The sequence below is a fragment of the Ascidiella aspersa genome, chromosome 1 (assembly GCF_963924565.1).
Source record: "Ascidiella aspersa chromosome 1, kaAscAspe10.2, whole genome shotgun sequence".
In the NCBI taxonomy this organism is placed as follows: Eukaryota; Metazoa; Chordata; class Ascidiacea; order Phlebobranchia; family Ascidiidae; genus Ascidiella; species Ascidiella aspersa.
This window is the reverse complement of record NC_139447.1, coordinates 14,412,761-14,437,553: the sequence shown is the minus strand read 5'-3', so window position 1 is coordinate 14,437,553 and position 24,793 is coordinate 14,412,761. Positions and strand designations below refer to the sequence as shown.

The 24,793-nt window shown below is 41.4% G+C and overlaps 1 protein-coding gene across 4 annotated transcripts; it reads left to right on the top strand.

Moving 5' to 3' along the window:
* Positions 1–92: 92 nt before the first annotated feature.
* Positions 93–24,793, top strand: LOC146167938 (uncharacterized). Of its 4 annotated transcripts, XM_083381198.1 has the most exons (41): positions 93–235; positions 3,545–3,703; positions 4,200–4,310; positions 7,275–7,349; positions 7,738–7,854; positions 9,571–9,654; positions 9,905–10,032; positions 11,116–11,281; positions 11,672–11,809; positions 12,152–12,286; positions 12,593–12,751; positions 13,121–13,335; positions 15,374–15,527; positions 15,695–15,894; positions 15,987–16,169; positions 16,376–16,520; positions 16,710–16,856; positions 17,023–17,253; positions 17,541–17,734; positions 17,991–18,118; positions 18,203–18,372; positions 18,481–18,615; positions 19,098–19,277; positions 19,748–19,891; positions 19,982–20,065; positions 20,142–20,303; positions 20,488–20,640; positions 20,754–20,921; positions 21,083–21,320; positions 21,430–21,562; positions 21,640–21,780; positions 21,849–21,984; positions 22,197–22,442; positions 22,731–22,910; positions 22,996–23,136; positions 23,220–23,339; positions 23,431–23,580; positions 23,660–23,860; positions 23,929–24,051; positions 24,282–24,470; positions 24,601–24,793. In XM_083381198.1, the coding sequence occupies exons 1-41, from the start codon at positions 158–160 to the stop codon at positions 24,676–24,678; spliced, it is 6,219 nt and encodes a 2,072-aa protein (XP_083237324.1). In that variant the 5' UTR covers positions 93–157; the 3' UTR covers positions 24,679–24,793. The 4 variants fall into 4 exon arrangements, with proteins under 4 accessions (XP_083237324.1, XP_083237332.1, XP_083237340.1 ...); XM_083381206.1 differs by lacking the exons at positions 93–235; positions 3,545–3,703; positions 4,200–4,310 and adding an exon at positions 6,348–7,021; XM_083381214.1 differs by lacking the exons at positions 93–235; positions 3,545–3,703; positions 4,200–4,310; positions 7,275–7,349 and adding an exon at positions 7,409–7,668.

Below are 24,793 nucleotides of genomic sequence, written 5' to 3'. Positions count from 1 at the left end.
CAAGCTGATATCAAGTAGTCAGTTGCAACGCACTTCGCCCACGAGTAGATTACCAATGTACGCTTTGTTTCTAATTCAGAGTTAGGTGAGAACCAACGGTTGAAAGCAAGTAGTGTGTACTGGCAATTAACGTTATTTGAACTGTTTTGGTGGCTTTATGAGTCGAAGATACCCAAGACACACAAGATATTCATCTGACCGATCAAACGAAGTTCCCCTAGAAAAAGTTATACAAGTAAGTTATTAGTTTTTTGGCAGAAATGGTATACTAATACGTTAAGATCGTTCACTTTTAAATATTCACAATAGCCTATAAAAACTATTGCTTTTTTCAGTCCTGGTTTTGCTAATGTTAGTTGGTAAAGACAGGCCATTTTCCCAATATTTTAAAATAACTACAGGTCCCGCTTGTATTTGACTTGGTGGTCTTGAACTATTTGGCCCATATCTATAACGCCACTTTGCGCTGCGGCCGCTTGTGCCGCCTATAACAAAAGAATCATGTTGCATTACATTATGCTTGATGGCCCTCGAAAAGTCCCGAGTAGACGCCTCTTCTTGATTGTGTTTCAACTCGAGCGCTTATGACGAATGCGCCGACTGGACTTCGCGCAAGACGCTGATAAGTATGAGCGGCAATATTAAAACTCAAGTATACGGCAGCGATGGCATTTTGCCGAGTGTCTTAAATGCTGTTCAGGATGGCATTCGAGTGCCGGCTGTCAGGATCATAGCTTCAAGTACCAGTTAATGCCATACGCACGTGTAGGCTGCTTACCCAGGGATGTTGCCATTTTGGGGTGTTTATGTTAAAACCGCGGGCCTTTCGGTTCCGCCCAACAGTAAGCGAACAAAGGCGACTACTTGTTGTAACCAACAGACTCAACAATGTTCGCCTTCGATGTAAAGCAACTGTTAGACAGGGATTAAATTTCACGCCTTGGTCGCGAATGGCCAAACCGGCGGGTGTCGGTTTTGAAAAACAAATTGTTGAACTACAACCATACTGTAAAGCATACGTATATGAATCGTTTAAGTGGTTAAATGTTACTGGCGTCGCTTTTACTTTGCCGTGGCAACGAGGTTACAAACCTAGCTCCTGGTAGTAGTAGTAGCAGCAGCAGCGCCCTCTTCAGACCCGGCCGCGCCGTTTGTTTTAGTTTAAAAAATTCAAATCGGGACAACCGTTGATCGTTGCGCGACTGTGCAAACAAACGAGCGAGTCAGCTCTTGCCCGCCGTTCTTCTCTCTCTGCGCCTGGATTTCCCAGCCCCGTGGTTGAATCCAACCGGCGCTGCCATTGCTGCTGAGATGGAAATTGTTTGCTTGTTGGTCGCTTTGTGTTCTTGATTGTTTGTGTTTCGATTCGGCTCGTTCGCCGACCTCGAGCGTTTTGCTACCGACCGAAGCGTTGTTAGTTTTACATTCAAACATATCTCCTTGTGGATTGACATAACAGGTTTGTTGCCATTGTCGCAAAAGTGCGTTTGTGGTTGGTTTGGGGGCAAATAGCCGTTGGTTGCATTAACCCGGTTAAAATACATAGTAGTATGGCAAGTCTATATTCTACGATTGACTTGGATTGTTAGGTGATGTATCAATTTCGATGTAAATTAATTCACCAAACTCACCATACTCACGCACAGCGCATTTAATGCTACAATTAACAAACTAATGCTTTACTAAATTGATTTAAAGTTTGCCATCATTAAATCGGGTTTTACCTCGGGTCGAAATGAACATGACCCTTGACTCTTATCACTGAACCATGAGGGTGCATTGCTTTTATAAACAGCGGCATTCGTAAACCACCTATCACGTTACTTAGATTTTTTAGTTTTCCATATTCTTGACAATCGGGTAAAAATGACTTAAATTCTCAAACACTCTAATTTACTGTGTTTTTGTTTTTCCATGGACTATTTAAAATAAGGAATATTATAATACGAAGCTTCTTTTTATTTCAAATTGTTTTTATGAAACTCACGTCCCTTATTTTTATTTTTTAAGGTGGCGTAATAAGAGTTTTTTAGGCTAATACACTTGAAGCGACGTACCGAATATCATTATGACGACATTCGATTTTAAGCATAGCTGACATAGTTCACATACGGGCGACGCTGCCGGCTTGACGCCTGTTTGCATTCGCAACGGCCAAAACGTAATCCTTAGAGCTACGAAGTCACGTAAAGGCACTCGCGTTAATTTATCGGGGATATGTCAAATCGATGATACTGAAATCGCGCAGGAACATCGCAAACAACTTTCTGTTTGCTCCCAACTGGTGGAAGCGAATGTTTGACTTGTAACGGTCGCAGTCTTTAACTGCTAATTCGCATCCTGACCTCCGTCATCAGCGTCGGTAAATGCTGAAAGGCGACTGGCCAACACTTGCGTGTAGGGACACGGCCGCTGTACAAACTATCTCTCTGTTGACTCGGCCAATACGGTGACGAGTGAAACGACATTTTTGTTGTCCTCCGGAACTTTTGGTCCAATTTTTTTATGCCCGCTGCGCTGCGCCTCGGCAGTTTGCGGTTGGCGTTGGCAAACCACGTGTCCAGGGTCAGTTTAAATCGCTTTCGCGCGCGAAATTTATCATTTACGTTCTCAAGGCAAGTCTTTTATTTGAAATCAACGGTCCAGAAATTGCGCAGAAGTTTTATAGACCGAATTACTACCTGGAAATATAGAGTTGCGAAAACATCACTTCAATTTTTTTGCGAATAATAGTTCGCGGTATTAAATTGACGCTGTGATTTGTTTTGTCGATATTATTTAGCAAATATTAATTACTTTAGGTTCGACTAACTGCCTGGTGGTTACACCAGCGTCAAAAAATGTTTTATGACAATATACCGCTACGGTGCTTTTTTCACGATTTGTTTTTTAGTGCTTTTGTCACGTCCCTAACTTAAGGTATATTTTCTAAAACCATCTATACCACTTTCTTATTCCAGAGGTTAAATTCATTCAGAAACCATTTAATTTTCGCGATTTCCTTTGCCTATAACAGTTGTTCCCAAACTGGGTTTTTTACACATTATAAGTTAAAATTTTCCTTATTTTTAAAACTAATTGGGTCCTTTTTGTATTTCAAGAAATTCCATGTGGTTCCTAAGGTGAAAAAGTTAAGGAAACACCAGTCTAAATGGTTTACCGAATTGTTCTTTATTTGTAAGATTTTTATTGATGTTACATTGCTGATTAAACAGTCCAATCCAAATAGGTAAATATTGCCTTGTTTTATGAAAAAAAAAATCATATCTATTAAAACTAATTTATACTGCAAGGTGCAAAGAAGTATTTCTGGGAAACATACCTAACGTTTGAGTTTATGTAGGTTTGCACAAGCTTCCACGTAAATATTGCTTGCTTCACTATTTAAAATCATAAAATTTGTTCATTGTTTCTATTGGTAAATCATAAAGTTTCCAGCAACCGTCAGATTTATTTCACTATAATACCAGCCAGATTGAACTGTTCTGTTTCCAGGGTTTAGTTTTTTAAATTAATTAATTTAAATGTTTTATTTAATCCACAGAACGTCGAAGATACTGTGTTGGGAGGCGACAGAGAAGGAGGTCCGAGCTCTCGGTCCATTGGGGCCAGAGTCAGGGAAATAATCACTGAGAACCTTCGCGAACCCGACCGATCCGGTCTGAATCAAGCAGAAGAAGACGTCATGTCGAAATCATTCCAGGTTTGACCTTTTTGACCGCCAACTGTTTGTTAACTTTGTTCTTACAGTTTGTTAACTTTTGTGTTAAACACAAACCAAACGTCCACCACCAATAAACTATAATGCACATATACTCATAAAATAGTATGGATATAAAATAGTTTGGTTTTTCTGGTGCTCAAAAATCGTTTTTTGGTAATTGCTACAAAATTGATCTTATGAAAACATTTAAAGAATTTATAAATATTTCGTTCGGACCTTTCAAAATAAAGAGGTAGCATACCAGTTACGTCGTTAAAAGTACATAACACAATGTTTCCAATGGGCTGAATTTAAAACTGTATTTTAACGGATTTTAGTGTGTAATTGGTAACGAATAAAATATATTAACCGGAAACATTTATTATAAATCCTCTTATTAACTTTTAACGTTGGGTGTGGAATGTCAAACTTTTTAGATTTTAAAGCAAAGCCTAAAAAAATTAGATGCTTTTGTAACACCGTTGATTTTTTCCAGGAGGAGAATCGCATGCTTCAAGCGGAGTTAAACCGGGTGGAGGATTTGCTGTCACAATCACGCGCCGATAGAGACGAGATCGCAATCAAGTACAATGCGGTCAGCGAACGGGTGAGTTAAAAACTATGTGACTAATCAGCGATAAAACCGCAGGAGATAGACAAACCCGAAATAAAGAAAATATAGGTCGCGTCCATATAAAACATGACGAAGTTTTAACCGGTTGTTACAAATAGTGCTTACTAATCTTTGGAAACATTGTTTTTAATAATAAATCTCTATTATAAATGTTTCATGATTAATTTAGGATAAAATTAAATTTAGGTGTTTAAAGTGGTATTCAGTTTTTTCTCAAATCATAAACTGTGAAATATATGTATCTAATGTTGTAGCTTGATTTTAAGCCGATGTTTACGTATTTCAGTCACCGCCAGGTGTCTCTACTGAGCCTTATATTAGAGTCAGTTCACAACAAGCCTCACAGTGGTCAGAATATATTGAACGATTTGTCGGTAGAGGGCTAGTAAGCTTTTGTTTGGGAACGTGTAACCGAAAAATGTCCATCACAATGTGTTAAAGAAGTAAGTGACACAACAAACCCACGAACTTTTGCAAAAATACTCTCAAATTATACCTACACAAACTTAGATGCAAACATTTATAGGATGCTTTCTACTGATTCAAATAAAAGAAAATGTCGATAATATATTAGGATTTGAGTAGGGTTTAAGTTATTAGGATAGAAGTGGTTACTTTTACTAGTGGAACACTTTATATGCAATGACATGACTTTCTTGACAAATGTTTACAATTTGGATGGTGACCAAAAAACATAGTCAGAAGTAGTTTTACATGATTTCATCCAACGATTAAATAAATCATTACAAAATGGCCTTATGTAAGTTTTGTCACTATTTGAGTCCTACGTAATGTCGATGTAAAAAGTAGGAACTATAATCTTGTAGCTACGCGTAAGCATGTTTTGACAGATTAACACGCCATGCAGTACGGTACGTAAGGTAACATATTCATTGTATGCAAAGTATGTTGTTTTTACCGTGGATTATATTCATTAACGTACAATACGACTGCTTTCCCGCTAGTTACATGCGGTAAACCTAAAGGGTGTGGCTAAGATCACGAAAATGAACCGCCCAGTGCCTTGAACCAAATTTACATCTACAAACGTAAGCGCTATGCAAGACTGAAGTAAAATGACCATGTCGGGTGTCCTGACTGTACTGCGGTGCCGCCACAAAACCACCAAGTACTTTGTGAGCAAACAAAAACTAAAAATTTTGACGTCAGGGCAGAGCCGTGTGTTCCATCTATATCGCACCGCCACGCTTTGGTCCCGAAAGATCCCGCAGGCTTTGCTCTTCAGATGTCCTTGTTAGGCCACTAGCAGCGTCCTCTACCGTCAAGTGGTCTTCAGACGAGCATAGGGATGTTATCCAATCAGATTGCGCTGCGGCCTTACGTGATAGCGTCCCTTGCGGTGTCCATTTACACATTCAGCCGAGGGGCCGCTCGCTGCACTTGCGAAATGTTTCCTCAATACGCAGCCTTTTGTTTGTTTCGCTGTGTTTCTTCTGCTGTCCTATACGGCACAATACACCTGTTTTTTTATTCCCAAAACATGCACACATTCGTTGTCGACATTGTACCAATGGACAGACTTTGTATGGGGTGAATATCGCCGTAGACATTGTGTGGCAATAAGTAACCACAAAAGCGTCACTTGTGTTTGCTTCGGGAGAAGTTCTTTAGTTATTGAATATTGGTGACGCTAAGAAATTACACATCGCTTAGTGAGAGGCCGAAAAAATATAATGAGCGGTGCCCGGGACGCTGAAAAATCCCTCCATTTTGAAAGCGTACATTTAGGTGACGTCACAAAAGGATAAGGATTTACGGCAATTGGTCGTTCGGCTTTCGAACCTGGTACCGCTGCCGGTATTTCTTTTTGTCCGGAAGCACGCGTGTGTCTTATCTGGTTGATTGGATTACGAGCTATTGGTAGAACTGAACACGCGTCAATTGAAATACTTGGCATATTGGATAACGCGTTCGGGAGTTGTTTCGCTTCAGTTGTGAAGGAACTCCTGGCTTAGAGAAGTTTTAGTGAAAGTAGGCCGCCTTACTTTTATATGCGCAAATTGCAGTGAAATCATTGTCGAGAAGCAATTCTTATTCGGGTGAAGATTTGCTAATTGATTTATTGACAAGTATAAAAAAAATTTTTTGTAGTTGTCTGTCTGGAATATCAACTGACATTCGTTTGTGAGAGTTAATGAAACTATTTTTTCCGACGGAACTTTTTGCAGTGTCTGTAAAACAAGGTTTATTGCAGAATCATATAAGAATAAAACGAAAACGACATTTTTATAAAAAATTACAAGAAACAGATAGAAAGAGGATCGTAGATTTCTATCGGTATGTTGAAATTCCAACAACTGTTCGATATAAACCTTGGAAATTCAGTGTCGCTTGAGTGTAGAACATGTTTTTTACCAATGCAGATATACTCATTCCAACATGGGTATTAAACAAGGTAATAACAAAAGAGGGAAGAATGTATCATGAAGATCAGAAAGAAATCAGGACAATTTTTACCCAGTCTCAATAACCTTGTTGTGACTATTTTTTATTTTTCGTAAATTTGTAAATGACGTTATGGTAATGCTTGCCTGCAAATTCACATTGACTTAGTCGGTCGGTGGAACGAGTAGTACTGGACGTTAGTAAACAGCAACATGTCGTCAACCAGCAGCGAAGAGGATGACTCTCCTCCTGAATCGGTCCGAACCAGAGTCGACAGAGTAAGCTCAAAGTTATCCTGGAGCAAAAAACTGAAACATTATTTTCATTGATCGAAATGACCTTCTGTTTTGGAATTGCGTACGCCTAATAGGATTAGTTTTATTTGACATTTTGTGTGGAATTTACGGTCGCGTTTGGTACTGTTATGATTTTGGGTTGTTAAATTGTACGATAAGATATCAATCCGGTCTACTCAATCCCAATGGCATATGGCCCCTGACACCTTCATCTATTTACCTTTTGTCGTTTTAGCTTGAGCAAGCACTGAAGCTGGAAAAGGGCGAGCGCGACAAAGGCGTGGTGGAGAACAAAACCCTGCAAATGGAGGTATATATTCTATGCCACTAAAACGTTATGCGTCATCTGCACAAGGTGCGAGCAAATATTTGTACGTTACCATTATGCTGTGTTTGCTCTCCGGTATATTCAACCGATTTTGATCGACCCTTCCAGGACCACTAACGCTTTATTGCCTTTCGTTTCGATAATGTTGGCTTTACCTAGTTTTGTGCCGCCTGGTCAATGTGTAAAGCTTTAGTAGACTTTTTGGGACACTTGTGATTTAAATATTGACGAGCTAATCGTCGGCGCGGTCCTTTTTGTGGCCGTCAAAATGGCAGATGAATCAATGCGCAGTTGGAAAGAGGTAATTATATGCGTGCTTGACTAGGCCATACGCCGGAAAATTGTTAAAAATGTGATTTTTGCGGTCTAGAATGCAAGACTACGTCAAAAGCTCGAGGAGGAGCAAGCCGCCTACAAGAGAAAGCTACAGGCCTACCAGGAAGGACAGCAGCGACAGGCCCAGTTGGTGCAGAAGCTTCAAAGCAAGGTAAAATGCACACCTCTGTAATGCCGAATATACAGTGTACGTTGAGCCACACTGACTTGTCAATAATGAACCGGACAGAAATCGAAACAAACTTCGCGTTATTTTGATGGAATCTCTTTGCCGCGTCTATAGCGCGTGCTGTTTGGTTAGGAGCAATTGCCACTTGGGCCGGCGAGTTATGGGTCTCCGGGTTTTTGCGGCGTTGTTTAGCCGTGTCTTTTGTGCGGCGTTGGCTTGAAAATTCGGTTGCTACAGCCAACCAAGAGTTGGACGCTTTTGTTCGCGCGCGAATTCTAAACGCGCGGCTTGGCGTGCGGGAAACAATAATTTGTTGGTTAGTGTTGTGTGTCACTATCGCCTCTGTTCGATCCATTTAAACGCGCCCTGACCGATGCGCCTTCCGTCGCTTCAATGAAGTCGCTCTCCCGCTTCTGTTGCCGCCACATAGCCCATGTAACACTAGTAGAGCCTCTCAAATAGTATATGCGTACTTCTGGTAGGTTATTGACTGTTTTTCTAGATTTTTTGTTGGAAGATACTGTTTAATTGTTTGAAAGTCGATCGCACAAATTCTCAACACTTGGAAGCCGTACCTTCTTAATTCGTGGGTCACAAAGGAGAACTTAATCCTTGAAAGACACGACATGCTTTTGGTTGATTGTTAATAATAGTGCGAAGATTGCATTGCATCTTCTCCATAAATAAAATTATCATTAGCTGGTAATCCATAGGCATAGGTCTTCTTAGACTTTCCGTATAATTGACAAAAGTTTACTTACGAAAATTAGGATTAGCGCGAAAGTTTTATGAAGTACAAAATATAACAAAGTTACAGCATGTTACGAATTTGACAGGGAGGCTTTACGTTGTAAGGATTGTATTATCACCTGGTTTAAAAAAATATGTAATGGGTTCCTATGTGACCTGCATGATAGTGGTACGCCATCCATGTTTTAGTCCGTCTTAGTACTTAAACGATACAAATCTCCACGAATCTACAACAAAGGTTCAATAATTACCGAGTAAATCAAAGTAGCCGAATGACTGGTGTTTTTTAACTGAACTTCAATATCGCAATGGGCCACGCTATTAATCCTGTTAAACCTATGATCATCATCGACCCGCCGACCTTGAATGTATCCTCATCCGATCTAAATCAAACACCGTCCAACAAAACCCTACAATGCTCACCTTTCGTGACACAAGGAACGCCGAACGCCGCCTACGTTCTTTGTTATTTTTTGCGCGCGATTCATAACAGCGTATTGATTGTTGAGTACGCCGTCGACACGAAACTGAGAATATAGTTGCGCGGCTGTAGGGCAGAGTTTAATATTTGCCCTAAACCCTGGGCAGCTGATGTTGAAGTATAGCGGCGAAACAAAAGTACCGCGATTTCGGATTGTTGGGCAAATAGTGTGCTTTGTTTTGACCTCATACAGTGAGAGATTAGGTTGAGGTGTAAGTTATTATAAGGTACTCGTGTTCGATTATAATAAGCTGCAAGACAACTGCGTAAATTAGACGCTGTTAAAATGTCAAACGTTAAGGAGGAGAATGAAAAGCTTAAAAAGAAGGTGGGTGTGTTGTAAAATTTGACCAGTGTTGTAAAAGGTGAGTGGACCTATAGGTTAAAAAATTACTACTTTTGTAGACCCAAGCATTTTGCCGTGAAATCGTAGGATGAAACCAACCTTTTATATTTGTATTTTGCAGGTACTGCAGTACAAGAAGAAGTGCGGTGAATTGGAAGATGAGTTGGCTGTGATGAGGGCGGAATCCGATCGCTCCAAAATGGAGGTAAGTGCCAACTTTGCTATTCTAACTTGCTGTTACCAATATTTTGAGAGATTGGTGCATTTAGCACCAAAGTACATAGTTATCTTAATTCTGGCTGCAGAAATTAGCAGTTGTATTTAAAAGACTGTGCAAGGCCATTTCCCATTGCATTAAATTTTGTCGTTATGTTATGTTAAGTTTTAAGTTAAAGTTCAGTTGTTTACTTTTTGTGCACCATAAGAAATTGCAAAACATCCTTGTGTGTTTTTAGCTTTCGGAGACAACTGACAGTCTGAAGAATCGTCTTGACAACACGGAAGCTCGTTTGCGACGAACTGAGGAGTCGCACACCACCGATCTGGAGGACGCTCTTATTAAACTCGAGGAAGAGAAGCAGAAGTTAGTACAATGTTCAAAATTATATAATAAAATGTTTATTTATTGAACTGAATTGCAAAGTTGACAATGCATGTTAGCATATCCCTTGATGACGAAACCATATACAGGTTTGGTCGGTAAAATTACTTAATTTGTGTGTGGTCCAGCTTTCCCTATATTGTGTAGTAGTCAGATTCTTACCAGTTCTGAACGGATTATTTATTGATATATAGATTTATAAAAATTTTAATTTACCACGCCTAATATGTAAAGACGCAGTTTTAACAATCTTTGTTGCTTGCTTGTCATGTCTCACGAATTATCTAAAACAGACAACAGTTAAAAACCACAAATTAACTTCTGTCATTTAAACTGTTTTTAATTAGCTGCTGGCGGCCACATTTTTTACGTGTTGCACATAATAGACACAATGGAATTTTACGGCTTTTCTCTACTTTAGGTCGTTGTTGCGAAAACGCCGTTTTGTGTTTTCTTAGTAGTTGAAACGAAAGCCAGATCGACCAATGGCAGCCGGCCGTAGCGCGTCGTTCTGCGGTCCTCCCAAGATCGTGCCTTTAAATAACATAACTCCGCCCGGCGGCATGAATGGGTTCCGCCAGAGAGTCGCTTTCAAAAGGATAACAAAAATCGGCTCGTGGAATTGCTCCGTGGTTGAAAACATTGTGTGGCGTCAATATTTGCGCTCAACCGCTATTTCTGTTTTAGTCGTGCGGGCTTTTAACGCCCCGGCTGACCCTCGTCGGGCGCCGTCGCCATTGACCGGCATCAATGGAATCGCTACTTTTGAAAATGCGCTGTCGCTATTTGTATTTCAACGGCGCGCGTGGGCAAATAACGAGGTCAAACATTACGAGGTTTTGCTCGACCGCGATCGGCCCGTTCCAACTAGCGACCCGATTATTTATTCCTGGGACGCCTTGTGCAGTAATTGGTCTGACCGTTGTTATTTAAAACTATGCAGTTACACCTTACTCAGTTACTTCGCTGAACCAAAATTAAAAACGAAATATCCTGGCACGTTAAATACGGTATTAAAACCATTTTCGTTTCTGCAAATTACAACTTAAGTAAGCTACATTCTAGATGCGAAAGTTTGACTGACATCAACTCGATGCTTCGTGAGCAACTCGCCCAAGCAAACGAGTCGAACGGAGCACTCACCGACGATCTTCGTACCGTCACCGAGGACTGGAACAATCTCAAGGAGGACCTTCGCAGGAAGGAGGCAGATTGGAAGGAAGAACAGGAGGTACTTTATATGTTTTTTTGCGTCCTTGACTTGTTTCCTTAATAAGACTTAAGTAAGCATTTTTGTAGTCAGTAAAGTATGTGCCATTATATTCGAACAGTACGATGGAGAACGACTAAATTTTTGTACGGTGTAGAAGGGCGTAATCAGTCTTACTGTCCTTAAAAAACTTGGGCATTCGTATTGTACACCTCTTCCGTGAATTGGGCTTTACATTATTCGCGACATTTGTTTATTAAAATTCAGTAAATACAACTACAACATCGATTTATCTCTACTGTATCTTTCAAAACGTATTGCACGACTCCAGTTTGGAAACGCCTGGCTGTGTTTTTCCTAACCCACATGGCCTGGTGTTACGGTGATATAACGTTAGCGTTTTCCAACCAGAACTTCAGTTCGTACTTCGGCGACGAGCACAGTCGTCTGCTGGCCTTGTGGCGAGCGGTCGTCCAGATTCGTCGCGGTTTCAACGACCTCAAGTCGAACACTCAGCGTGACCTGGACACCGCCGTTAACAATGTGCAGGTAAATAAAATCACAACATAGTTTGCTCTTCGAGTATTTAATTTGCAATTAGGTAAAAAAAAAAAGAAAAAAAAAAGTCGCTTTTGTTTTAAGATCGATGTATATGTTCCTAGGCGTTAGTAACAACTGTTTTCTACACGTTTCACGGTAATTCTATTTCTTTTTTAGCAATATTAAATTAAGCAAAAAATATTAGCCTTTCTTTATTTTGTATTTGCGCATTGTGTAGTGTGTGTACAAACTGTACATGTTAAAACCGGCAACGTGGCAAACCGGTACTATCGGTCTATTGTGCCAGTAAAACGCTATTTGTAGTAATAATGAACTCTATTTGGCTTGCAGCGCGGCGCTCGGGAACTCCACGCGGCGTGTCTCAACCTGAACTCGAACCAAAGCGTTCAGGACACCTCCGCCAAGGTGTCGCTAGAGCGCGAGAAGGTCGAACGCGGCGACATCGAAGGTCAACTTCGCAACAAGGTACGGCCTGCTGCAATCCTGACACCACGGTGGCGATGTGTTTGTAGCAGTTCGCCTTTAAGCTTTGCTAAACACCGGAAACATTCGACGGAAATCGTGTGAATTTGTGTTGCGATTCGATATTCACAACAAAGTATTTAATAAAGTGGGATTTAAAACACTTAATTGACAACAATACAATGCTGTTAGGATATTTTTCAGTAAACCTTAAACAAACAAAAAAACAAGAAGGCTTTAATTTTTTAGCATTAGAACAAGAGAGATGATGATAGAAATGTGATAGTTTTTTTTAATTTTGTTTCACAGGTCAAGGAAATGCTGCAAATGCAGTCCGACTTTGACGCTGAAAAGGCAAGGTTGAACGCCCGAATCAACGAATTGACAGTTGGACTGGATCGGGCAAAGGCCCACCTCAAGGACAAAGATATGACAATTAGCGAGCTTCGAACTCCAGCAAGACCACTGGTAAGAAACGACCAACTACTAAAAATGTTGCTCAACCTGAACTTACTTTAGGGGGCACAAAGGTAAAACAATTTGCTACAGCCTAAATGGTAATAAGGATTTAAACGCGCCGTGGGTCGCAGTTAAAGAATACCTTGCTTATTTTTTTTTTACTTAGCCATCTCTCACATCCTCATGGAGGCCCATTAGGTGCAATTATGCATCCGGACAGCGCCGCGCGCCAAACACAACAAAATTCCTGCCCCAAACGCGCGCTTATCCAACTTGTAAAGATACACGAGATAAAAACGATAAGTAGGCGAATGATACTGTTCGGCGGCCCGCTGCCGCTGCTTTTGGCCGAGTAAAATTCAGTGTTACGCAACACAGGAGAGCACGCGCGTGGATGGAGGAGAAGAGGATGAGGAGTCGGCTGCGACAGCAGCGGAGGAGAAACGAGCGCTGGAGCAGGCGCTGCGCGATATCGCTCAATCTGTTATCGCCGATGCTGATCTGGCCATGGCATTGTCGGACAGTCCTCGAGCCTCGGCCGTTCAAGACCTCACCGAGTCGATGGCGGATCTCGGCATCGGTGCATCGCCCAGGTAGATAACATTGTCGCTTGTTATTGTGTTTTTGTGAATGATGTTGCGACTTGCGATGGGTGAAGGCCGCGCGCTGCCCAGGAACCCAAACAACAATCGCAGCGGGACATCGCCTTCCGCCTAAGACTTAATCTCGCGCCGCTTGATGCGAAAACAAACAGGCAGCAATCTGCAATTCGGGAACATTTTATCTATTCTCCCGTGAAAATCCCCGACGCCTATGGGCGACCACATTGGCGAAATACCGCGAATTTCTCATGTGAATTTTCCAGTGAGAATATCCATTCGGTTTGAAATACGGAAACCAGTTTTGTTGCAAATTACATAATAGAAGCTCAGATAATAGTTGACAGCCCATTCCTTATAAATCTCAACATGCTTATAATATGTTGGCAAAAATAGACGACACAATGTGATTTCAATCGTTTTGCGGTAAGATTGAAACGCCAACACATCACGCACCTGTGGCATAACTAGCCAGGAAAGATCGTCACGCTTGGCCTGGTGCCCTGATCCAACTAAAGGCCGGCGCGTGGGTTCGACCTATTGGCTGAAAACGCGTCAAATCCGATATGAACGTTCCCTTTGTCCCATGCTTTGGATGCCGGCGCGTGCTTTCAGTTACGAGACAGCAGTTATGGTCACATAAAATTTGTAAGCCGTGCAATACCGGTAAGGATTTTTGTTGCGCCTTTAGAAAACCTTTACAGGTTGCTTCAACTGTGCTGCAAAACGACATTGTGTAAAATTATAATTTAAAGCTTATCTCCAAATTTGTCTTTGTATCGCTAATTTATATTTTCGAGGGGTTGGGCCGTTTACTGTATCACATACCGTACAATAACCCTCTGGATAAGTGTCTCAACTTTGAACTAACTTAAAATGCCGGCCGAGTGCTGCGCTTGGAAGCCACTTAAGCCTCTTCATCATGTCGTTTTATTGTTTGGTCACTGGAGGGGCTTGCTCTCGCCAACAAGCCCGTCGAAATTCCACAAAAGTCAATTGTACCCATTACGCGCTATTCTAAGCGGCGCCAAGGACTATGTCTATGTTCTGCTGTGTGCAACGTACAGTGTAGGTAAAATAGTCGCATAGTGGAGCAAGACGCAGTAAGCAACGTGTTTTGTTTAAATATCTGCCATCACACATTAGCAATTGCGAAAACATGAGTTCAGCAAAAATAAGAAGGATAATCAGAAAATATAAACGGGAAGCGTCCTCTCAGAGAGTTGGAAAGAAAATTTCTCTGGTCCCTGGTGGTAGTCCGAATTTATCGACTGTTACCTCAGACGACAGCGGTTTTTTATCGTCAGGATTATATTCTTCTTTTGAAGATGACGTGCTTAGTCAAGGCTATGAGCGCGACGGCCATGAGAGTGAACAGTTGGATCGCCTTTCGCCCCTGCGACTGTTTGGCAGATCTTCGCCTAACATTCGCGATAGGCAACAGTGCGAAAAAAACACGAGCGTAAAGTATAAAATCAGCGTTGGAAAGAAATTGCCATGTGAGCATTGTCAAAGCAATGGGCAGAAGTTCGGGACAAAACACGATGGAAGTAGTTGTTCTTGCTGCCTGCTTCCAGCTACATACCAGACTACGTTCGTTCGTGTTTGGCCACGTAAAAGCAGGTTTAAAGAATTTAGCAATATTTTCATACAAATACACATGGTGCTAACCAAAATCAGTCGGCCTATCCAGGATTATCGTGCAAGCAAGTTCAGACTAGAGAAACAACTAGCCTGCGGTGAGACTCGAACCCACGACCTACGGTCAAACCGGGACTTTCGCTCCATTAAGTCGCCACAGGCTATAGTTGTTTTATGGCTTGACTTGTATGCACGAAAATCCTCATTAGGTCGACTGATCTCAGTAAGCCTTTCCGTAAGCATAATGTGTACTGTATTACTTGTGCCAATATCGCTGTCAATGCGACTCCAGACAGGCTTGATCCCAGATTACGCATTGTGTTTATTAATGTTTCATACAAATCCGTACGCCGTACAGCAACAATATTCAAGCGGCGTTCTCATATTTCAGGAGAAGCTACTCCCCATTGCGTTCACCGTCTCCTGGAAGGCGATCTCCACGTCGTGGACGGTCTCCCGGCATCCGAGGGGTGTCTCCGTCGTTTGCCGACTCAACATTCAACGCAGTACAGGCCGCTCTGCAGAAGAGGCAATTGCAAGTCCAGGTTGGTATAACAAACAAGTTTTTTAAACTTGTTTAACAAGTCAGGCTTCACATTTGAAATTTGCTAAGATGTTTCACAGCAGCAAGTGTAATACAAACAATAAATACATGGAAATTAGTACAGTGTTTATACCTGTCCGCCCAATACTTAAAACAATTGCCGCATAGGAACTGCGAGCCAAGTTGGAAGCTGCGCGCGATGCCGCGGCTTCTCTCAAGAAGCAAGCGGTCGACAATGATTCGGAGAGAAACGCGCTCGAACAACAGGTGTTCGCCCTCAAGGAAGAACTAGACAACACCACCAGGGCGAAGGACGACGCAAAACGTGACGCGTACCGCTTCAAGTCGAACGCCGAAGTCGTCGGAAGGTAAGACAAAATGTATCACTTTAAAATAACGAAACAGAAACACATTTAACGTTCTTCAATAAAACTGCCAACACAAAATATTCGCTATGTAGTGAGAAGCATGAGATGGGCAAGGAAAGGCAGGACTTGCAGGGACGAATCGACGCATTGCTGGCGGAGAAAGATCGACTCCAGGCGGCTAACGCAGATCTACAGAGGCAACGTGACAATGTTGAAGACGAAAAGGAAGACCTGCTAAAGGATCTTAACCGCAAAGAGAAGGAACTAAAGCGGGGGTAAACAAGGCGTACTTTAAATGCTGTTCGCTACTACTAGTAATGTAATAACTAAAAAGGCGGAAGAAAATGTATGATTCAAGTCTACCAAGATTAATTATTGACATTTGATACTTGCAAGATATATTTATCCGATATTTTTGTCTGATAAAGTAATAATACATGGTTAAACTTGGAAGACAGTGGTAATTGGATTTTTTAAACAGAAAATCCGCTGTTGACAACATGGATGACAAACAGTCGAACCTCCGTGAGCAACTTGTCACCACCAAGGAGGCTCTTAATAGAGCAGTCCTAGAGAAGGAGATAATGGAGGCAGAGAAAGCTGAAGTGGTGGAAGCCTTGTCTAAGGTAAAGGCTGTTACAATTTAAGCAAGCATATAAAGTATTGTTTGTACTCTAATTGTTTGTGTTTTTTTGTTCTAGGGTTTAGGCTACAGGTACCTAAAATGTATAGGAAAAGTTCATGTTGAATTAATCTATTTTCTAGGCTTAATTATTTTCGAATAAACGGAATGTGATTGAAATTGGTAATTGTAGGTTGAACGTGCCAACGGCGAAATCGAACTTGCTCTCAACAAGCTTAAGACTGAGGAAGCATCTTTAAGAGACCAGTTGGCAAAAATGCAAGCTCTCAACGAAGGTATTGGACAAGACAAGATCGACCTTCTTAAACAAATATCTGACGTAAGTTTCATTTGCATATAAACCCTACTTAAATGTTATGTAACATAAATTTATTTTATATCTTAAAGCTTAAACTGTTACTTCATTTTTACTGGTTGCATCCCAAAATTGTTTGCTTGGCTAAAAAGTGGTGAAATTTAGTCAAAAATGTTTATTTATTCTTTAGCTGGAAGAGAAGCTTGCCGCTTTGGGAGCGGCCAAGTATGATCTAGGGCTGGAGAAGGACTCAATTAGAGCAGAGCTGATCAAGACCGAGCAAGAAAAGATGGATCTTCACAACGAAAAGGCTGGACTCGATCACAGTCTAATTCTCACAGAACAGAGTCGTGAGAAGTTGGAACAAGATCTCATGCTCCTTCATCGTGAGAAGGCGGAGCTCTATGACTCTCTCAGCCACGTAAGATGACATTACTCATGAAGAACAATGTGTTTGTAGCAACTAATACCGACCTACTTGGACTGTTAAATTTGGTATCGTTCATAATGGAGAGATCAAACCAAAATAACTAGCATAATTGTTATGTTTATTAGAGAAACTCAATTATTAAAAACACAATTTTCCAGCAAAAAAATACTAAAATTTAAACGATTTAAAGTTTTTTAGTGATGTACGAAACAAGAAATTTGTTTTTTGTTTTGTGTTTTTTTTATGATTCGTGTTGTTTCCAAGTATGTTTAATTTAGTGCACCAGACAGAAGGCAAACGTCGAGGAAGACTTGGGTCGAACCCGAGATGACGCTACTCGCTTGAACGACATTAACAACAAACTCAGCAAAGAAAAGGAAGAACTCACCAAGGAAAAGGCCAACCTCATCGTTCAACTGACCGCAACTGAGCGCGAAAACAGAAGCCTTTCCGAGGAAATGGCTGGTCTGAGGTTTGCGAAGCTAGTTGGTTGGGTTTATAACTAATGGTTTCCATATAATCAGCTTTCATTCACATACTTTCAAAATAGAATGTAAATTATTTTTCTGTAGCTTGAAAATACACAATGGTCATTACAACCCGATGATTTACATATAACACAACCCGATGATTTACATATAACAATAAGGAAAATAGCCGAGTTTCATAATTACCTTATTTTACTTTTGCATAAATATTAAAATATTTTAATTTGCTTTATTTTGTAGAGCCGACAAGGAAGCTTTGGAGAACAACCTGTTTGATGTCCAAAACTTGGCCGCAACTTTGGAAGCGAAGAAAGAACAGCTGGAGGAAATCAACCAGAACGCTTTACTAAAGAATGAAGCGTTGCAAGGTGAGCCATTAAAAAGCAGTTAATTATATTTTCAGTATTGTTTCTTTAAATGCTTATCTGAAAATGTTTTATTGAAATTTTCAGTGAATGTCGGACGTGTGCGTAAAGAAATGGAAGTAGAAAACGCCAAGCAGCAGAGAGACATTCAGCTCCTCAACCAATCTATGATCCAACAAGAAAGAGAGGCACAAGTCGCTTTGAAAACGGAACAACAAGCACACCAGGAAGATCTTGATAAGGCTGCTCAGGAAAAGGTAAACCTTTAAAAATTAAAAATAATGATTGGATATTTTTACTATATTGTTCAATTTTTAAGTAAAGAAAATTTTCCAAAAAATTAACAATAATTTTTTTTATCTAAGGAAACTTTGAGACTTGAATTCCAAGCCGAGAAGGAGGAAATTCTACATGAATTTAATCTGGAAAAGGATGATATTGTCAACAAATACGAGGCTGAAAAACAGGAGCTGCAAGAAGAAATGGAAGCTATAAACCAGGTATATAATTTTCCAATATGACTGAAACATACTCTCAATGATATACAAATATACATGTTTCCGAACCGACAAAGTAAGCATATCATATTACACGAGTTTCGATATTGCGTGTCCTTGAAGGGCGAAAGCACAATGGCTGGCCACACACGCACTTTCATATTTCATAACGATTGCGCCAGTTCCGCTGATACTGGTGTCAAACACTGAGCTGAGCTTGTACCTTTAGTATTGAGAGTGTTTTGTTGAGACCTCGTTGGTAACTGAAAGTTGGTATATGAAAAGATGCAAAATGGCGTTCACTAAGTAGTAGTTAAAAGCGTTGGCCAACTCAGCAATGGCATATACTGATAGTAATGTTAGCTTTCGGTTAGGCCGTTGGCAGTCGTCAAAGCCGAACATCAGACTTGGCAGGATTTTACGAGTAAGTTAAGCCTAAATGATTATAGATGTTGTTTTAAAAATAACGTATCGTGATTTTATAGGAGCACAATGAGGAACTGATTATGTCAGAAGCCGAGAAGCAACAAGCACTGAGTATAAAGGAAACAGAAAAGAACGCTCTGCAGGAAAAGCTTAACAATGCAACTCAAAATGTTGGCGATCTCGGAAACGAATATGAAAAACTTAAACGCCAGGCTAACTCCAAGCACGAGAAAGACCGGGTAAGTTATTTTTGCAGTCCTCTTTTATTTCTATGTTAAACATCAAGAAAAATGCATTTGTATTTTTGTGATCAACTGTCTTATTTGTGGACGGATAATTGCTTGGTTAGAGTGACCGTTTAATTACTGAACCACATGCTTTTCAGGGCAATCTAAATAATTGGCTTGTAATGTTTTAAGATAGGATTACCTATACCGGTTTAAAAATAAATTATAGTAGAAAAGTAGATTTTTCCTAAAGATTGTTAGCTAACTAAAACGATCACCCCTAAAATGAGTGGTGTTTGTCAAATTGTCAAGCGTTTTTATACTTTACTCGGCGACGGAAATCTGATTAAATACTTAGTTAATTACGGTGGTTAAATGTTTTATCGAATACATAAAACCTGGTAATTTGGACATTTAAACACTTGAGAAAGTGTCATTACGCAGTAATGCAGCGAAATACCTTACAAAAACATTGTTTGCAGGCCACCATCAACCAAATTACCCAAGAGTTAAAGGACTTCCGAACTCAGTTTGAGCTGGCCACCGAAGCGCACGAGCGTGAGATAAAGGGATTAAATGATGCCTGCAAGCAAGTTCATGCAATGCGAGACGGAGCCCTTAAAGAAGTAAGACTTGGGATCATATTATCCCATACTAATGTGTTTTCTTGAAACAACGTCTTTGTTGCGGGTCTTCAACAATACTTGCCGTTTTAGGTTGAAGAACTGAAACTACAGCTTCGTATGGTCGAGGACGCCCGTGATGGTGTAAGGAGAGACCTCATCGAGGGACAAAGAAAGGTAATGACTCGTCGTATTTTCATTCGCACATGGCATATTTGTTTCGGATTGCTTATAAGCTGTTAAAAAATCTTAGGTAAGGGAAACTGAGGAGCAGCGGGACAGACAGCGCAAGGAAAACCTTGAGCTGAAGCGTGGAGTGAACGACGAAATCCATGAGAAGCAGACCTTGACAAAGGCAAACGACCAACTGAGGAACCAAGTGAAAAAGGCCGAACAAGAAAGAATTGCGCTGAAGGTATGTTTTATACCTGCGGTTTAGCATACAAAACGTAAAACAAAACATGTCTAATTGATCGCAGCATCGATCGAAACGCTGTATCGGATTATTTAACGATTAACATGATGTGGAATAGGTAACTTTTATGGTACCTTTGCCAGTGCATTGCACATTTTTTTATCAACCTCATTTGTACGTCTAGCGTGCCAACGAAGAAAAGGAACAAAAGATTAGCGTTCTTGACGAGAGCCGAAGCAATGTCCAAAAGGAGAACGGCGACCTACGCGCGAGTCTCCGTGAAGTTGAGAGGAGCCGACTGGAAGCTCGCAGAGAACTTCAGGAGCTACGCCGACAAGTAAGAAGTTTAAAATGAGCTATTGTACCATCTCGTGCCGTACATTCGGCTGACAAGCTGTGTTTTAGACAAGGTACAGATGTTACGTGTTTTTTACGCTCTTTACTCTTCAGGTGAAAATGTTGGACGGTGAAAATACGAAAAAATCCAAAGAAGTTGAGGACTTGCAATCGCGAGTGGCGTCCGATGAAGAAAGGGAGGAAGAGGCAAGACGGGAGTCATTTGGACTTAAACAGAAGATAGTGGCCACCGAGGCCAGTAAGGAACAAGCATTGAAAGAAGTAAGTTGAAAGAAAAGTATAATATCCGGTTTGCAAAAACATAAACATTTTCATTGACTATTTAATTGTAATTTATTCATACGAATACAAAACTATTAAGTTTTCATTGCACAGGTTTTGGTTTGGCTATGACCATTCGTTTTCATTTGATGTATTTCTAGAACAACTTGCTTCAGCGCAAGCTTGCCGAGCTCGAAGACGACTCCCGTGCCAAGGAGAGAGATTTCCTTGAGCAGCTGGCGGAAGCCACAGCAGCATGTAAGAAGCAGAAGGACGACTTGCGAGGAAATAACTTACGATTGGAAGCATCTGAGGAAGAACTCGCAGAGAACAAATTAAAACTCTCGGCTGCCGAGGGAAGAATTACCGGCCTCGAAAACGAAATTGTTAAAGTAGAAGGTATATATTTATAGGCTGTGTGACATCATTTATCAAAAATGCATCATACTGAACAATCTGTTTTCCTACGAACGTGATATTTTTGGTAAACTTTGCAATCCTATTTTAGGCAACAAGCGTGATGTTGAATTTAAACTGGGAAGCTTGCATAGCGCCCTGAGACGCACCTTAGGAATTTCACGACTGGGCAGAACCATGAGTCCGATGCGCGGATACCGATCAGCCACTCCGTCACCAAGCAGGTGTGTGAGTCGTGACCAAATTCGCTGGGGGATTAAACTTTGTACCCATCACAACGATTGCACTGTGTTCGTTGCAGGAGATCGCCGTCGCCGGGCAAAGGCTACGACAACACTTTCACCACGACCACCGGCGGTAAAGGCACTCCCATTCCGACCACGGGATCACCGGATAGAAACCGAAGCTTTTCGCCAAGCATGCGCAGATCTGGCTCGCCGACGTAAGTTTACAATAATCCGATTATGTTGCTGTGTACACTGTGTTGTTTACAACCTAATTTTCCCCAAGTCGCACCGAGCAGCTAGTGCAAGATATTGACCCGGAAGTGGTTCGAGCATCGTTGCGAGACTTCGTTCAGGAGCTAAAGGACACGCAGCGCGAGAAGGACGACGCTAAAATCGAAGTCTCCAACCTTACACGACAGGTATAGCTACGTAAATTGGCTACTTCCATTAACACCATAGCACCAGTGTAACGTGGTTAGATTGAAGATGATGTGAGCCATGCCATACCAAAGCTCACCTGACACAAATATGTATGATCCACTCTACCTCATCTTGACTTAAAGTCACCCATTGCCTCTGCTAAATCCTGACAATATAAGCAACATGGGAGTTCAACCAATTTCCTTTTTAGCTTATGGAGATGGAAGCGGATCGTGACCGTGTTAACCAGCGTCTGCAGCAACTGCAAAAGTCGCTCGGCGAGGCGGAAGAGGGAAAACGTGGAGCGCACGGAAGACTCGCATCCGCGCAGACCGCTCTCATGCTCCAGGAGGAGACAATCAGGAGAAACGAGAGAGAACAAAAGGGAATGGCTGAGAAACTGGCTCAACTTGAGCGAGCACAACAGAACTCGGAGAGCGAGCGACGATCCCTACAGGTGAATAACTATTATTTGTGTACATTGTGGTCTGTAGCCCTTGTAATTAATGCTGCGTTATAGACCCAGGCCCGACAATAGAACAATGTAATTTTGAAAAAAAAAGGATTACGTCAACTCATTCAGGTTAAAACTAGTTTTATATACGATTGCAGCATTTTTCTATTTCCACAAAAACATGAAGATTAAAAGTTTTAGTGGGCATACGTAATGTGTTTAAAAATTTTTTTTCCTGGATAGCCACGAAAAGCAATATTTGTAAAATGTAAAATCTAAACTTTTTCAAAGGACAAAATCAACAAAATGAAAGCGCAGCAGGCCAAACTGGAGGCTGACAAACGCAAGTTGAAAGAGGCATTCGACATGTCTGAACAGAGAGCCACCAAGCTTGAACTGGCAAGACGTGCCTTTGAGGGTGATCTGCAGAGAAGCAAACTCTCGATCAACGACCGAGAAACTGCTAATCAGGTTAATGTTACAATAACTTTGTGTCTTGTAATAGCTAATAATACTATTATAGACATGTGATTTAACCATAACGTTGTTGTTATAGGTTCAACAGGAGCGCATTAACAATCTAACAAGTCAGATACAAGACTTGGAGGGCAAATGCACTTCCTTGCAGCTTACTATCGACAGATTAAGTACCGCACTTGCCAAGACCGAAGAAGGCGAAAGCCATCTTAAAGACAAGGTAAGCGCCGTTAATATTAAACTATTATTCGGACAATTCTTGCCGCAATACAGGTGTTACTCTTACGTAAATTTCCTGAACAGGTCCAATCGCTCTCAATGTCCATGTCCGAAAAGGATGCCACGACAAATTCCTTGAACGAGAAAATAAGCCAGCTCCAGAAGATGCTTACAGCTTCTGAACACGACCGTCGTGTATTACAGGTGCGTAAAAACAAATACATCCGACAGGTACAGCGCCGCAAGCCGCAAGTCGTTTGTTGTAATTGATCGCGTGGCACATACTTTTTTGCAGGAACGACTGCAGGCTGCCAGACAAGCGGTTGCCGATTTGAAAAAGCAAAACTCCGCGCTGCAAGAAAGAGTGCAGAATATCACGCACGACATCGAGGACGCCGAAGTGCGAAAGTCAGAAGTGGAAAACCAATTAAAGAGCTTACAGCAGGTAGAGCCATCTGTCAAGCCTTCCGACCACATGTAGACGTTGATAAATGAGCTTTAACCCGGCTGATTTATCGTGGCAGATGCTCACTCAACATCAAGAAACCGAGGCGACCAGCTTGGAGCGCATACAGAAGCTGCAAGAGGAGAAGAGAATACTTCAGGAGCGCATTACCGGCTTACAAAGGGCTATCGCGCAACTGGACTCAGAGAAGAGGGAAACTCAGCGCGGAGCCGTGCGTCTCGAGAAGGACAAGTCAGCCTTGCAGAAGACGTTGGATAAGGTAATGCATGTGTGAACGCTAAATAGAATGTCGAACGGCTGTCGAAGTTTACATGCGAAACCACACAGGTCGAACGTGAGCGTTTGAGGAACGAAGAGGAATCGATTCGGCTGGCGGAAAACAAGGGCCACCTGAACAGATCTCTGCGGGATACCGAAAGTGAATTAGAGGATGCACGTTCAACGATCCAGGTATGTGGCTTTATAATGCGTGTTTCCCAGATAATTTTTACATGTTGGAACAGGTTTTGTAAGTCGTATTATGGTCGAAACTTTGACCGTTTATCGTATATGTAAAACACTTCGGTATGTACAGTATTTAGTCGCCAAATTTCGGCTTATTTGTATGGTCGTTGTAACAACTTTTAAAGAAAAAAATACTAAATGTATACGCACTAAAAATACACCTAATGTGTTTTCAGGCACTTCAAGCGCAACTCGCAGACTCAGAACAAGGGAACGCGAAGCGCTTGATCGAGGTTACCTCAAGGCACCGACAGGAATCAGAACTGGAGATGGAGCGTCTGCGAACCGCACAACTGCAGACCGAGCGTACACTAGAGGCGCGCGAGAGGGCGCACAGACAAAGGGTGAAGGGACTAGAAGAACAGGTATACGGTCGAGTTTTGTGCTCCATCAATTTAAAAGTTGTCATTACTTACTACACAAGTTCGGCTTACATAATCAAGAAACGAGATTTACAAAACATTTCCGAGATTTAATCGCTTTCATTTGTTTCAGGTTTCCACACTTAAAGATCAGTTGGGCCAGGAGATACGCCGTCGAGCACCGTATTCCTCCCACCGTTCAAAACAGTAATTCAGTGATTCAACTGAATATCACAATGCTACCATCACCAAAACACACCAGTAACATGAATATTGCTCCCCGAGAATCCTTTGTTGTTATCCTTGCTTGTTTATATTTCGATTCA

Bases quoted from the DNA above. Each gene is read 5' to 3' on its own strand.
- LOC146167938 (XM_083381198.1), top strand. From the start codon at position 158: ATGAGTCGAAGATACCCAAGACACACAAGATATTCATCTGACCGATCA. The intron at 17,254-17,540 runs GTAAGATGACAT...TGTTTAATTTAG, and splicing joins TCTATGACTCTCTCAGCCAC to TGCACCAGACAGAAGGCAAA. The intron at 19,278-19,747 runs GTAAGTTATTTT...CATTGTTTGCAG, and splicing joins CCAAGCACGAGAAAGACCGG to GCCACCATCAACCAAATTAC.